The 16,505-nt window shown below is 40.3% G+C and overlaps 1 protein-coding gene across 1 annotated transcript; it reads left to right on the top strand.

The window, feature by feature from the left end:
- Nucleotides 1-742: 742 nt before the first annotated feature.
- Nucleotides 743-1,270, top strand: LOC109236769 (uncharacterized protein DDB_G0289917-like). The gene has a single exon (XM_019402985.1). It carries the CDS (start codon nucleotides 743-745, stop codon nucleotides 1,268-1,270), a length of 528 nt encoding a protein of 175 aa, XP_019258530.1.
- Nucleotides 1,271-16,505: the final 15,235 nt, after the last annotated feature.

Below are 16,505 nucleotides of genomic sequence, written 5' to 3'. Positions count from 1 at the left end.
ACCTGCTGGAACCTTTAAATCCCGATTCTGAGGTCGTTTATCCATAAATCACCTTAGTCAATTCTTTCAACTTAAAGCTTCTGAAATGTGGATTTTCTTTCCATATAAATTCCAAACTTCCCGAAATTCAATTCCGACCATGCGTACAAGTCATAATACCTTAAGTGAAGCTGCTCCTGGCCTCAAACCGCTGAACGATGTGCTAGAGCTCAAAACGACCGGTCGGGTCGTTACATCCTATCTTTTTTCTCTCCCACCCACCCTCCACAAATGGCCAACACTACTGGAGGTTTTAATGCTGATAAAAATAGTGCTGTGATAGTCGTCCAATTTAATCCTGCATCATAATTGCTAATAAAATTACAAGGCAGCCACAACTTTACAACTTGGAAGGCGCAATTTTCCATGCTTATGCATGGTCATGATCTTTATGGTCATCTAGATGGGTCGACTCCTGCTCCATCTCGCACTATCACAACTGGCACAGTCCTTAGTGCCAATCCTGCATTTGCTCTTTAGTTTCGTCAGGACCAACTTATTCAAAATGCACTTATGGCATTTGTTGATCCAACAATTGCCACTACTGTTGCAGCTGCTGATTCAGCAGTATATGCCTGGGATGCATTGCACGCTGCATATGCTAACAAGTCCCAAACCAGAATTTTCAGCCTTCGCGATCGACTTGCGCGACTCACAAAAAGACTCCCAACCAGTCACTGAATATTTGCAAAACTTTCGATCCATGGCTGACGAACTCTCAACTGCTGGTGCCCCTATCACAAACTCTGAACTCATTGTTAAGATCCTGAGTGGTCTAGGACCAGAGTTTCGTGAGATTCCTGCCGCAATTCGTGCTCGTGACTCCACTATTACGTATGAAGAACTCTATGAGAATCTTCTTGATCATGAGCTTTTCCTTAGACATGAAGAGTCAAAGAAAGCTCCTAGCCAAATTACTATTGCTGCTGCTACATTCGACAAATCTGGAAACTCCAACAATCACAACAATCGTCGCTCCAACAACAACAATGGCAACAACCAACAATGGAGATACAACAATCGCTTTAATTCACAAAATCAGGGGCGATCTTCGAACACCAACAACTCTTATGATGGTGTTCGCTGCCAGTTGTGCAACAAACCAGGTCATGTTGCAAGTGTATACAGATCCAGATCTCACAATCATTTTAAGGCCAAGGCCAACTATGTTTTGGGAATGCACGCATCAGAAAATCCCTGGATTCTCGACTCTGGAGCATCTCATTGTTGATACCAAATTTTTTCCTATGTATTTTATATACTCAAAATATTCTCAAAATAGTATGTACCTGCATATATAAGCATGCCCAAGAGTTTTGGTATCTTTCCCTTATTTTAAAGGTTTTTAAAATCAATTTATTGTCTATTTTAATAGTACAAAATTCAATAATTATTTCCAGACTATCATTTTTTGATGAATAATTTATTTTTATTTCATATTTACACCAAGATATAATTAATGTGATTTTTTGCACATTTTTATAAAATTTATTTGGTATTTTAAAGGCTAAATTGCTATAATTGCATGCCTGTTGTTCGAAGGATCGAGGCCAGACCTGGAGGGTCTTCACCCAAGCCTTCACTGATTCGAAGATTCCGGCCATCTCCGGCCTTGCTCCGGTGGCTCTTGGTCTTTTGAGCCTGTTTATGACATTATCCGACTTAGATTGGGTATTTTGGAAGCCTTTCTCATCTCTAGGGTTCATCTGGAACCCTAAATATCGAGGTTCTCTCCGATTATTTTAGATCTGTTACGTGTTTGCACTGTTACTTAAGTTTCTTAAACCTTTTTTTTCGATTTTCTTTCAAAAAGCATTTCTTTTCGATTAGGGTTTCTGGAAAGTCCTTAAAATGTTTCTGACTCTTCTTCTTCTCTTTTCTTGGTGTGAATCGATCCCTGCTATGTTCTTACTGGCTCTTTTCTGACTCACATGCATTTCGTGTTCTTATATTTGCCTTGTTATGAAATTTATTTTATTATGCTCAGTTCTATCTCATACTGGTTTTTCACCATGCTCTCTCATGTCTATCTTATGTGTTCCTCTACTGTATTTTCCTACTGAGTTTTGATCCTTTGTTTGCCTTTACCGGACTTCGCCTGGATTCTTTCTAGATGTGTTTCATCAACTATTTCTTTAAGTTTACACTACCTGAACTCATTTAATTTTCAAGCTTTATTGAAACTTGTTTCCTGTACTGGTTCCTATGTTCTACTTGCTATTGTGCTTGTATTCTTCTCATGAGACTCTGAAAAGGTCTCTGAGCTCATCTCGATAGTTTGCCTCTTCATCTCTGTATCAAATTCGAGTTTAAAAACCCTAGGATTTGGGGGTTTTCTTTGGCTAAATTTGGTTTTATGTTTGGACAAGGGTTCTACTTTGAAACCTTGAACTCTCAGACTCACTTCGAGTTTATGAATNAGTTCGAAATTGTACCCCAACCCTAAGAGACGCGTCGCCCTGTAATCCAATAAGCATGCCCAAGAGTTTTGGTATCTTTCCCTTATTTTAAAGGGTTTTTAAAATCAATTTGTTGTCTATTTTAATTGTACAAAATTCAATAATTATTTCCAGACTATCATTTTTTGATGAATAATTTATTTTTATTTCATATTTACACCAAGATATAATTAATGTGATTTTTTGCACATTTTTATAAAGTTTATTTGGTATTTTAAAGGCTAAATTGCTATAATTGCAATTACAGCCTATTTTCCGATTAACAGTATTTTGCAATTACAAAATTGCTCCCAGTACTTTTAATTAATATTTATATGATTATTAATCAATTTAGTGCTTTTAACTGGTTTTAGAAATTATTTTAACTATTTTTAAAATAAAAACGGAAGAAATGGCTGTTTAACATTTAGCCTCGTCCATTTCAACTATAACCCCTTTGCAATTTCAATTTTAACCACAATTGAGCCCAATCGCAACCAGCCCGAACTTTAAACCGACCCTATCCATAAAAACCGATTGGATCCCCCCTTTTAATCTCAGCCGTTGATCTAGAAGATCAACGGCTCAGATTGATTATTTCCTTTTTAATTCACGGACTTCTTCCTCCTTCAGCCGCCCTTGAACTCCCAAATTCTCTCAAGGCTCCCCGGAACCCTAGCCTCCCCTACCTTGTTCCACCATGTTTTCACCGGCGTCCATGGCTTNTTATATGTTGTCACTGTTTGCTTAAGTTTCTTAAACCTTTTTTTTCGATTTTCTTTCAAAAAGCACTTCTTTTCGATTAGGGTTTCTGGAAAGTCCTTAAAATGTTTCTGACTCTTCTTCTTCTCTTTTCTTGGTGTGAATCGATCCCTGCTATGTTCTTACTGGCTCTTTTCTGACTCACATGCCTTTCGTGTGTTCTTATATTTGCCTTGTTATGAAATTTATTTTATTATGCTCCGTTCTATCTCATACTGGTTTTTCACCATGCTCTCTCATGTCTATCTTATGTGTTCCTCTACTGTATTTTCCTACTGAGTTTTGATCCTTTGTTTGCCTTTACCGGACTTCGCCTGGATTCTTTCTAGATGTGTTTCATCGACTGTTTCTTTAAGTTTACACTACCTGAACTCATTTAATTTTCAAGCTTTCTTGAAACTTGTTTCCTGTACTGGTTCCTATGTTCTACTTGCTATTGTGCTTGTATGCTTCTCATGAGACTCTGAAAAGGTCTCTGAGCTCATCTCGATAGTTTGCCTCTTCATGTCTGTATCAAATTCGAGTTTAAAAACCCTAGGATTTGGGGTTTTCTTTGGCTAAATTTGGTTTTATGTTTGGACAAGGGTTCTACTTTGAAACCTTGAACTCTCAGACTCACTTCGAGTTTATGAATTAAATTTGAACCTTTTTCAGCGTTTGTGATTTTGAAACCCTCTTGCTTGACATGTCTATGTGTTTTATACGAGAGCTTCTCTTTCAAAGGTCTTGCCAACTGTTAATTGATTCTGAATTCCTTTAATGTTGCTTATTTGATTGTTACTGATTTTTCCCTAAATTAAAACTTTCCTTTTACCTCTTTTCTGACTCGATCAAGGCTTTCAATGGGATTCTTTACTGGTTATTTTACTGATTCCCTTTCCTTGTTTTACAAATCAAGTACCACCATGTATTTACCCTTATTTGTCTACCTTGCACGAGGTATTTACTTGATTTCCTTCCTTAAATAACTTCTGCCCATTACCGTTTGAATTTGGACTCCTTAATTAAAGGAAGTCTATAGGCTGATTGATTTTAATTGGTACATAGTTCCTTAATTATTACTAAACTATGATTCTTGCCTTATTTGCTACACCTGTTTGCAATTATAAATACCCTGCTCTTTCATTAACACAGACGATTTTAATCATCACAACTCTCTTCTAAAACTTACACTCTTGCTTCTTGATTGCAATTTGGCTTCCCTAAATCTACTGTTTCCTCCTACTTGCTCTTCTGAACTGGTATGTCCTACTTTTGATTGAAGCATCAAAATCCAATGTGTTTACTTACAAGCTTTTATGCCCATGCCTAATTTACTGCTTTATAGAGTTCAGTTTTAAAATGATTACTTATGTTTGGCTATCTGTTATTGCAATGAATCCCTATCCCCATTCCCCTTTATGTGCTTGGGCTATAGTTTAAGACATGGCAACATACAAAGTTGTTGTCATGGATTAAGACTGGGTCCTTTGGATCCCAGCCTCTTTCAATCTCCCATACCCCCATTCCCTTATGTGTATAGAGTTAAGGTATAGCCTGGCAGCCTCTAAATTGCTGTCCATGGCTGAACCTGACCCTCAAAGGGTCCTAACTCTCTAATTTTTAAGCTGACAAGCTGGTCAGGGGTGTGCCAGCAGCCCAGGTGCTAGGCATGACCACCAGTCTGCCCTGGCTCCCCTCTTAATTCCTTTTCATTGCACTTACACTTACTCCTAAGCCCTTAAGTCCCGCCCCCCTCTTGTGAGCCTTGCCTTGGGACCTTGAGTTCCCTTTGAACTTGGACACTTGAGGGCTGGCCCTTCCACTCCACTATAATCTGTTCTGCAATAATATTTGGGGTGTAAGCACTGCCTGGAACTCTTGAAGCTCCTTGGAACTTTGACACATCCCAAATAAGGGAAAGGCTTTGAAAAATCCGATCGTGGAAGTTGGTTTATCTCATATTATTAGACTTTGACTCTGGATTAGGCTGATTAGATGTAGATGTAATCACTAATGTATTTTTATTTATTCTTTTGATTCACTTGGTCTGTCATAAGATTTGTAATGAACCTTGTAATAACTACTGGGTATAGTGAAAAGGGATGGGATAGAATGCATGCCAAAGGGGTAGATACCATGCCTATAGGGTGTATATTGTCTCAATTCTGCATTTTTCACGTAGATACCATGCCTATAGGGTGTATATTTTCTCAATTCTGCATTTTCACGTAGATACCATGCCTATAGGGTGTATATTTTCTCAATTCTACATTTTCACATAGATACCATGCCTATAGGGTGTATACTTTCTCAATTCTGCATTTTCACGTAGATACCATGCCTATAGGGTGTATATTCTCTCAATTCTGCATTTTCACATAGAAAACATGTGTTACACCCCAAGTTTTCATACGTGAGAGTACGTCGTAAGTCATTGATGTAAGCTCGAAAATGAGATTATATTTGGAAGCAAATAAACTAAGTTAATCATGTTACCTTGGAGGTTACAAATATTTAAGATCATGAATAACAAGTACCAAAAGGGTTGGAAAGCTTAGTCGCTAAACGAATTGAAGAAAATAAGTTTCGTCAAAAATCGACAAGTTTGGAATGTTATAACATATTCTTTTGGGGTGAGACTAGGGTGATTAACATGATGAGGAGGTTAATTTATGAGTTATTGTAGTCGTATGATAGTCGTGTGTTATGTTTTTAAGTCAAACGAGTTATGGAACAAAAGTTAGCAAAGATCATCACAAGTTGCATTTATAATGTGCTGAAATTTAGGTCAAATGTAGATGCACTTTTCTCCCAATATGCTTGGCATAAATGGATGATCTACATATCAAATTGAAGATCTACGAGTCTAGTTTCCAACGCATTAAACCATTCGTCAATACGACATCGGAGTAGAGAGATATTCGCATTTTCGCGAGACCGCGCAAGCAGCTCCCAATGGGACCCACTTAGGCGGTGGTCGACCTACTTCACTTTATAAAGGATTTGGACGCCTATTTCTNACTATTGGGGAAATCAGTTTATGTTTTCAAATGGGACCAACTTGGTTCGATGTTCATTTTCAAGTAATAGACATCCCAGCATCCTACAGCTTACTACTAGGACGACCTTGGATCCACGCCGCTGGAGCCGTAGCCTCAACCCTGCACCAGGCAGTGAAGTTCGAGTGGAATCACCAAGAGGTGATTATTCATGGTGACGGGAGTAACCCCATATACAGTCGTCAAACCATCCCAGCAATTGAAGGAAGAAGGAAACTAGGAGGAGAAACCTACCACCAGATTGAGCGAGTCAACGCCGTGGACAAAGATAAGTGGTGGGATAACAAGATAGAGAGTATACTAAACTGGAGCGGCTATGAACTTGGCAAAGGGCTCGGCAAGAACCTCCAGGGAATCACCAAGCCTATCAAACTGAAGAAGCATGGCACCACTTTCGGGTTAGGGTATGGATACACTTGGCAAGAATTCAGGAACTGGTCGCCACCATGGCGTGGCCCTTACTATCCGCTGGAGCACCCGATACCCCGCCTAGAGCAGACTTTCCAGCCGGCAGACATCTTATATGGGTCAGAGGAAGATGAAACATTGGCCACAATGAAGAACCTATTTTTGGAAGATGACGATATGGACTGTCACGTCATTCTCGAGGAGGAAGGCCCTTCCATACAGGCGGTGAGCCGAGGGGAGCGCCTCAACAATTGGTCCATCAGAACCACCAAGGCCCGGAGAGCTTCGGGGTAGAAAGGCTGAACAAAGCATTATGCATTATCTTTTACTTTTCGCTAGTTGATTTCCCTTCAGTATTATCTTTAAATTTTGAAAAAAGCTCCAATGTTCAAAACAATTTTGGAATTTATCAAAGCATTTCAGTTTCTTATATATGTCTCGCTCTTATTATTTTTCTCTGTCATTTATTTTACTTTTACACAGCATTACTATCACTTATCATGAAGAACCGATGAATGTGACATGCGACGAGATAACGCAACAAACGGATATAGACTCAGAAGAGGATGAGATACCAGAAGAGGTCATTAAAGAGGTCGAAGACTTTGAGAATAGACCTAAGTCTAATCTGGACGAAACCGAGGTCGTCAACCTGGGGGATACAGAGAATGTCAAGGAAACGCGCATCAGTGTTCACCTGTCACCATCAGAAAAGGAAGAGTACACGGAGTTCTTAAAAGAATATGAGGACATATTTGCCTGGTGATATGATGATATGACCGGTCTCAGTACATCTATTGTAGCTCACAAACTGCCAACAGATCCGACGTATCCGCCGGTAAAGCAGAAGCTCAGAAAGTTCAAGCCAAACATGAGTCTGAAAATCAAGGAAGAAGTCACCAAGCAATTCAAAGCCAAGGTCCTCAGGGTAGTGGAGTACCCGACATGGTTAGCCAACATTGTGCCAGTGCCAAAGAAGGACGGGAAGGTCAGAGTCTGTGTCGACTACCGGGACCTCAATCGGGCCAGTCCGAAAGACGACTTCCCCTTGCCAAACATACACATCCTGATTAACAACTGCGCCAAGCACGAGCTGCAGTCATTCGTTGATTGTTTTGCTGGGTACGATCAGATATGGATGGACGAAGAAGACGCGGAGAAAATGGCTTTCATTACGTCGTGGGGGATGTATTGTTACAAGATGATGTCGTTTGGATTAAAGAATGCTGGGGCCACTTACATGAGGGCCGTGACTACTATTTTCCATGACATGATACACAGAGAGATCGAGGTGTATGTAGATGATGTCATCATTAAATCCAAGAAAGCCACTGACCACATGGAGGATTTAAGAAAGTTCTTCAACAGATTGAGAAGGTACAACTTGAAACTGAATCCCGCCAAGTGTGCATTCGGGGTTCCAGCCGGAAAACTGCTTGGGTTTATCGTAAGTCGACGAGGAATAGAACTGGATCCATTAAAGGTTAAAGCCATTCAAGAATTACCACCTCCAAAGAACAAGAAAGAGGTTATGAGTTTCTTGGGGAGACTCAACTATATCAGCTGGTTCATAGCTCAGTCCACTGTCATTTGTGAACCCATCTTTAAAATGTTGAGAAGGACGCTGCTACCAAATGGACTGATGATTGCCAGAAAGCATTTGACAGAATCAAGGAATACCTGTCAACGCCGCCCGTCTTGGTTTCGCCCGAACCAGGTAGACCTCTATTGCTCTACCTTGCAGTATTGGATGGAGCATTCGGTTGTGTTCTGGGACAACAAGATGAAACGGGGAGAAAGGAGCAAGCCATCTACTATCTCAGCAAGAAGTTCACCCCGTATGAGGCCCGGTATTCCCTGCTAGAACGCACCTGTTGTGCTCTGACTTGGGTAGCTCAGAAGTTGAGGCCTTATTTCTGTGCCTATACTACTTATCTCATATCAAGGATGGATCCACTGAAGCACATCTTTCAGAAGCCCATGCCCATTGGCAAGCTAGCCAAATGGCAAATCCTGCTGAGTGAGTTTGATATCGTCTACGTGACTCAGAAAGCAATCAATGGACAAGCCTTGGCAGATCATCTCGCCGAGAATCCCGTGGACGGAGAATACGAGCCTCTAAAGACGTATTTTCCCGACGAAGAGGTATCTTTCATAGGAGAAGATATTGCAGAATCCTATGACGGCTGGAGAATGTTTTTCAACGGAGCCGCAAATTTCAAAGGAGTTCGCATAGGAGCAGTCTTAGTATCAGAAACCGGCCAGCATTACCCGGTATCCGCGAAACTCAGGTTCCCATGCACCAACAATATGGCCGAATCGAAGCCTGCATCTTGGGGCTCAAGATGGCCATTGACATGAACGTTCAGGAGTTACTAGTGATTGGGGATTCCGACTTGCTCATACATCAGGTTCAGGAAGAATAGGAAACCAAGAACTCCAAGATACTCTCATATTTGCATCACGTAGAAGAATTGAGGAAGAGGTTTACAAAGACAGAATTCCGGCATGTTCCCAGAGTACAGAATGAGTTCGTCGATGCATTGGCCACTCTATCATCCATGATTCAACATTCGGATAAGAACTTCATTGATCCCATCCCAGTAAAAATCCAGGATCAACCCGCCTACTGTGCTCATGTCGAGGAAGAAGCAGATGGAAAACCATGGTTTCATGACATTAAGAAGTATCTGTCAACAGGAGAGTATCCAGAACTTGCAAACACTACTCAAAAGCGCACACTACGGAGGTTATCCAATCACTTCTTTCACAGCGGAGGAATCCTGTACAGGAGGACTCCCGATTTGGGACTACTAAGATGTGTCGAAGCAAAGGAAGCATCCAGGTTGTTGGAAGAAGTTCATGCAGGGACCTGTGGTCCGCATATGAATGGTTTTGTCTTAGCCAAGAAAATACTCCGAGCTGGTTATTTCTGGATGACTATGGAGACAGACTGCATCCAGTATGTTCGGAAATGTCATCGTTGCCAAATCCATGCAGACATGATAAAGGTGCCTCCTAACGAGCTCAATGCAACAAGCTCACCACGGCCGTTCGCCTCTTGGGGAATGGATGTCATCGGACCAATCGAGCCAGCCGCATCAAACGGGCACAGGTTCATTCTAGTGGCAATTGATTACTTCACCAAATGGGTTGAAGCAGCATCGTATAAGGCAGTGACCAAGAAGGTCGTGGCAGACTTTGTCCGCGATCGTATCATTTGCCGATTCGGCGTCCCAGAGTCAATCATCACTGATAATGGTTCCAATCTCAACAGCGACCTGATGAAAGCAATGTGTGAAACCTTCAGGATTAAGCACAAGAATTCTACAGCCTACAGACCTCAGATGAATGGAGCTGTAGAAGCAGCCAACAAGAACATCAAAAAGATACTAAGGAAAATGATAGAAAAACACAAGCAGTGGCATGAGAAGCTATCATTTGCTCTATTGGGATACCATACCACCGTCCGCACATGAACTGGGGCGACTCCTTATATGTTGGTTTATGGCACCGAGGCAGTCATCCCGAGCCCGAAGTGAAGCTTCTCTCCCTGAGAATTATGCAGGAAGCAGAACTTGAAGATGCAGAATGGGTAAAGAGTCGCTATGAGCAATTAGCCCTTATAGACGGGAAAAGACTGAATGCAGTTTTCCATGGTCAGCTTTATCAGAATATAATGACCAGAGCCTTCAACAAGAGAGTCAGGCCAAGACAGTTCGCGCCAGGGCAGTTAGTACTGAAGAAGATTTTTCCGCACCAAGACGAAGCCAAAGGAAATTTCTCTCCTAATAAGCAAGGTCCGTACATGGTTCACCGGGTTCTAACCGTAGGAGCCCTCATACTCGCAGAAATGGATGGAGAAGTCTGGCCAAAGCAATTCAACTCAGATGCAGTCAAGCACTACTATGTGTAATCTTTATGCTTTCCTATATGATGTATTTGAACTACGCCTGACCTGATTCCCGTTTAAGAGGGGATACGTAGGCAGCCCTATGGGTTCGATCACAATTCAATAAAATTTCCATTCCCCCGCTATTGGAAACTGGGCAGAATTTTGAGGAGGACCCTCAAAATTCCGAAGTTGATTTCAGCCATTCATCACACACAGCCGTCAGAAGCATCAGTCCAGTAAACTGGGGCAAAATTTTGAGGAGGACCCTCAAAATTTCGGAGCAAGAGAGGTTGCAATGTCTTCAACCGCATCGCAGTCGTCGGTTCATCTAAAAAGAAGACTTTTATTTTCAATTATGTATTTACGTTACATTATTTTACTAAATCATGCATAACTATTATCCGAATTGCTTTGTTTAGCAACGCTACCCCAATGATACACAACATCAAGCAGGACGAGCAAAGGCCACGGGAAGACGAACTAACCTTTCCCCTTTTGCAAAACTCACGATTTTTCTTTGGATGCAGGCACTCAATTCGCAATGTCATTAGATATATTTATGCACTCATACTTTATCAAGAATGCAACTTCTCAAAATCATCACCTATTTACAATTGCTATCCGTACACAACATACCCAGCAGCCACAATGATGCAATCAGCTATCAGCTATCATCTACCAGCTAAGAGATTTCATTACTATTCACCCTGTTAATTCCTGCATTTTGCGTAAGGCTACTTTTCTGCCTTCCGAGACTAAGCATTGTCTCCATCTACATTTCCTGCATTGCATAAGGCTAACTTTTTGCCTTCCGAGGTTAAGCTCTACCTCCATCTGCATTTCTTTGCATTGCATAAGGCTACCTTTCTGCTTTCCGAGACTAAGCTTTGTCTCCATCCTGCATGGCTGAAATATCGCCACTTTTATTTAAATCCTGCATCGGCTGAAATATCGCCATCGTTATTTCAAATCCTGCATGGCTGAAATATCGCAACTTTTATTTAAATCCTGCATCGGCTGAAATATCGGCATTTTTATTTAAATCCTGCATTGGCTGAAAGATCGCCACTCTCTGCATCTCATGGGCTGAAACCTTTTGCATTCATGGGCTCAAAGATCGGTAAAATGTCCAAAGGCGTCATTGTTTGGAGGCACCATTTTCATAGCCCGAGAACGCCATGCCATGGCCCGAGGATCCCGCTTTATATTCTGCACATCATTATTCAAAGGCATCATGGTTCGAATGCACCATCATCATAGCCCAAGAACATCATTTCATAGCCTGCGAGTCCTTTATTATGCGCTTCACGGCCCAGGACGTCATGGTCTGAGGACGTCATCCTAACCGTCCAAAGACAGCATTCATGGTCCAACGGGAACTTGCATCACGTTTAAATTCTGCACGATATGCTTGTATTACTCAATTGCAGGTACATCAGCTGGCAACGGCCATTACAGCAGGAGCGATCTCGCTCCGGTTCTCGCAACCCATCAGTCCCTGACCACCGTTCCTAACCTAAATATTGCATCCGTCTGTTCAAAAACCTTCATCGGCATACTCCGTCGATGTACCCCGAACTACATATGACCTGATTCCTATAAAACCAGGGATATGTAGGTAGCTCAGAAACCAGAGCTCGGTCAAAACCTTTGCAAGTCGTCTCTCTCGGTCAAAAATTGGTCATCATATCTTTACCCGACAACTCTTTCATCCTTCCCGGATAAAGAGGGGCAGCTGTTGATACCCAATTTTTCCCTATGTATTTTATATACTCAAAATGTTCTCAAAATAGTATGTACATGCATATATAAGCATGCCCAAGAGTTTTGGTATCTTTCCCTTATTTTAAAGGTTTTTTAAATCAATTTGTTGTCTATTTTAATAGTACAAAATTCAATAATTATTTCCGGACTATCATTTTTTGATGAATAATTTATTTTTATTTCATATTTACACCAAGATATAATTAATGTGATTTTTTGCATATTTTTATAAAATTTATTTGGTATTTTAAAGGCTAAATTGCTATAATTGCAATTATAGCCTATTTTTCGATTAACAGTATTTTGCAAATACAAAATTGCTCCAGTACTTTTAATTAATATTTATATGATTATTAATCAATTTAGTGCTTTTAACTGGTTTTGGAAATTATTTTAACTATTTTTAAAATAAAAAGGGAAGAAATGGCTGTTTAACATTTAGCCTCGTCCATTTCAATTATAACCCCTTTGCAATTTCAATTTTAACCACAATTGAGCCCAATCGCAACCAGCCCAAATTTTAAAGTGACCCAATCTATAAAAAACCGACCGGATCCCCCCTTTTTATTCTCTAGATCAACGGCTCAAATTGATTATTTCCTTTTTAATTCACAGACGACCCCTAACCCTAGTTCATTTTCCTCCTTCAGCCGCCCTTGAACTCCCAAATTCTCTCAAGGCTCCCCGGAACCCTAGCCTCCCCTACCTTGTTCCACCATGTTTTCACCGGCGTCCATGGCTTCTCAGGCCATGGACAGCCTATACCCACCTCATATGGCTCCTGCATGTCTGTTGTTCGAAGGATCGAGGCCAGACCTCGAGGGTCTTCACCCAGGCCTTCACTGATTCGAAGATTCCGGCCATCTCCGGCCTTGCTCCGGTGGCTCTTGGTCTTTTGAGCCTGTTTATGACATTATCCGACTTAGATCGGGTATTTTCGAAGCCTTTCTCATCTCTAGGGTTCATCTGGAACCCTAAATATCGAGGTTCTCTCCGATTATTTTAGATCTGTTACGTGTTTGCACTGTTGCTTAAGTTTCTTAAACCTTTTTTTTCGATTTTCTTTCAAAAAGCATTTCTTTTCGATTAGGGTTTCTGGAAAGTCCTTAAAATGTTTCTGACTCTTCTTCTTCTCTTTTCTTTGTGTGAATCGATCCCTGCTATGTTCTTACTGGCTCTTTTCTGACTCACATGCCTTTCGTGTGTTCTTATATTTGCCTTGTTATGAAATTTATTTTATTATGCTCTGTTCTATCTCATACTGGTTTTTCACCATGCTCTCTCATGTCTATCTTATGTGTTCCTCTACTGTATTTTCCTACTGAGTTTTGATCCTTTGTTTGCCTTTACCGGACTTCGCCTGGATTCTTTCTAGATGTGTTTCATCGACTATTTCTTTAAGTTTACACTACCTGAACTCATTTAATTTTCAAGCTTTCTTGAAACTTGTTTCCTGTACTGGTTCTTATGTTCTACTTGCTATTGTGCTTGTATTCTTCTCATGAGACTCTGAAAAGGTCTCTGAGCTCATCTCGATAGTTTGCCTCTTCATCTCTGTATCAAATTCGAGTTTAAAAACCCTAGGGTCTGGGGGTTTTCTTTGGCTAAATTTGGTTTTATGTTTGGAAAAGGGTTCTACTTTGAAACCTTGAACTCTCAGACTCACTTCGAGTTTATGAATTGAATTTGAACCTTTTTCTGCGTTTGTGATTTGAAACCCTCTTGCTTGACATGTCTATGTGTTTTATACGAGAGCTTCTCTTTCAAAGGTCTTGCCAACTGTTAATTGATTCTGAATTCCTTTAATGTTGCTTATTTGATTGTTACTGATTTTTCCCTAATTTAAAACTTTCCATTTACCTCTTTTCTGACTCGAGCAAGGCTTTCAATGGGATTCTTTACTGGTTATTTTAATGATTCCCTTTCCTTGTTTTACAAATCAAGTACCACCATGTATTTACCCTTATTTGTCTACCTTGCACGAGGTATTTACTTGATTTCCTTCCTTAAATAACTTCTGCCCATTATCGTTTGACTTTGGACTCCTTAATTAAATGACGTCTATAGGCTGATTGATTTTAATTGGTACATAGTTCCTTAATTATTACTAAACTATGATTCTTGCCTTATTTGCTACACCTGTTTGCAATTATAAATACCCTGCTCTTTCATTAACACACACACGATTTTAATCATCACAACTCTGTTCTAAAACTTACACTCTTGCTTTTTGATTGCAATTTGACTTCCCTAAATCCACTGTTTCTTCCTACTTGCTCTTCTGAACTGGTATGTCCTACTTTTGATTCAAGCATCAAAATCCAATGTATTTACTTACAAGCTTTTATGCCCATGCCTAATTTACTGCTTTATAGAGTTCAGTTTTAAAATGATTACATATGTTTGGCTATCTGTTATTGCAATGAATCCCTATCCCCATTCCTCTTATGTGCTTGGGCTGTAGTTTAAGACATGGCAACATACAAAGTTGTTGTCATGGATTAAGACTGGGTCCTTTGGATCCCAGCCTCTTTCAATCTCCCATACCCCCATTCCCTTATGTGAATAGAGTTAAGGTATAGCCTGGCAGCCTCTAAATTGCTGTCCATGGCTGAACCTGACCCTCAAAGGGTCCTAACTCTCTAGTTTTTAAGTTGACGAGCTGGTCAGGGGTGTGCCAGCCTGCCCTGGCTCCCCCCTCCCTAATTCCTTTTCATTGCACTTACACTTACTCCTAAGCCCTTAAGTCCTGCCCCCCTCTTGTGAGCCTTGCCCCGGGACCTTGAGTTCCCTTTGAACTTGGACACTTGAGGGCTGCCCTTCTACACTGCACTATAATCTGTTCCGCAATAATATTTGGGGTGTAAGCACTGCCTGGAACTCTTGAAGTTCCTTGGAACTTTGACACATCCCAAATAAGAGAAATGCTGTGAAAAATCCGATCCTGGAAGTTGGTTTATCTCATATTATTAGACTTTGAGTCTGCATTAGGCTGATTAGATGTAGATGTAATCACTGATGTATTTTCATTTATTCTTTTGATTCACTTGGTCTGTCATAAGCTTTGTAATGAACCTTGTAATAACTACTGGGATATTGTGAAAAGGGATGGGATAGAATGCATGCCAAAGGGGTAGATACCATGCCTATAGGGTGTATATGTCTCAATTCTGCATTTTTCACGTAGATACCATGCCAATAGGGTATATATTTTCTCAATTCTGCATTTTCACGTAGATACCATGCCTATAGGGTGTATATTTTCTGAATTCTGCATTTTCACGTAGATACCATGCCTATAGGGTGTATACTTTCTCAATTCTGCATTTTCATGTAGATACCATGCCTATAGGGTGTATATTCTCTCAATTCTACATTTTCACATAGAAAACATGTCTATAGGATTAATACTTTAAAATGCTGCATTCTTCACATAGATACCATGCTCATAGGTTTTCTGCACTTTGCAATATATACCATGTCAATAAATCACTGCTAAAATTCTGCACATCACGTAGATAATATGCCTATAGGATTTTTCCTGCATTTTGCACGTGCATCTGTCATTAGGCAATTCCACTTATAGGACCTAACCTGCTTAGAAGATCTCTGCATAACAAAATTCGTAACACCTAGAAAGCATGCCTATAGGAGTAATCGATTAAAATCTGAAATTGCCCACTCATCTTTAAAATCAGTAGTAATTCGTTTAAAGTGCTCGCAGAACTTACGATACTGTAACTATTTTTTTTTTTTTTGCAATCAGTTGGTTCTTCCCCCGTCTTTGAACTAATAGATATCATGCATATAGACCCTATTTGACGCAGATAGATAGTTAGATAATTAATCAATCATCCGTTTTTCTGCAACTACATCTAAGCAGGACCAATTCGGACTCCCTATCTGGAAAATATGTGGTAGATCAATTCTTCCTACGCTAATTTTAATCAAGGACCTAAACAGTATGTGTAAGACGTGCTAAACAATTCGTTTCTCTAAATGAGGAGGCCTACTTGAGCTTTTAATTGCTTTATCTCCCCATTAAGTGTATTATGTGTTTTGATTGTCGCCTTAGAATTTTATCCTTTTAAACCTCTGAAAAGCCAAGCTTCCTCCCTTTAGAATTAGTAGTCCTAAAAGCCTCCAGGACTGATAGGT

Source organism: Nicotiana attenuata, unplaced genomic scaffold (assembly GCF_001879085.1).
Source record: "Nicotiana attenuata strain UT unplaced genomic scaffold, NIATTr2, whole genome shotgun sequence".
Classification (NCBI taxonomy): Eukaryota; Viridiplantae; Streptophyta; class Magnoliopsida; order Solanales; family Solanaceae; genus Nicotiana; species Nicotiana attenuata.
This window is presented reverse-complemented; position numbering and strand designations above follow the sequence as displayed.

Bases quoted from the DNA above. Each gene is read 5' to 3' on its own strand.
- LOC109236769 (XM_019402985.1), top strand. From the start codon at position 743: ATGGCTGACGAACTCTCAACTGCTGGTGCCCCTATCACAAACTCTGAA.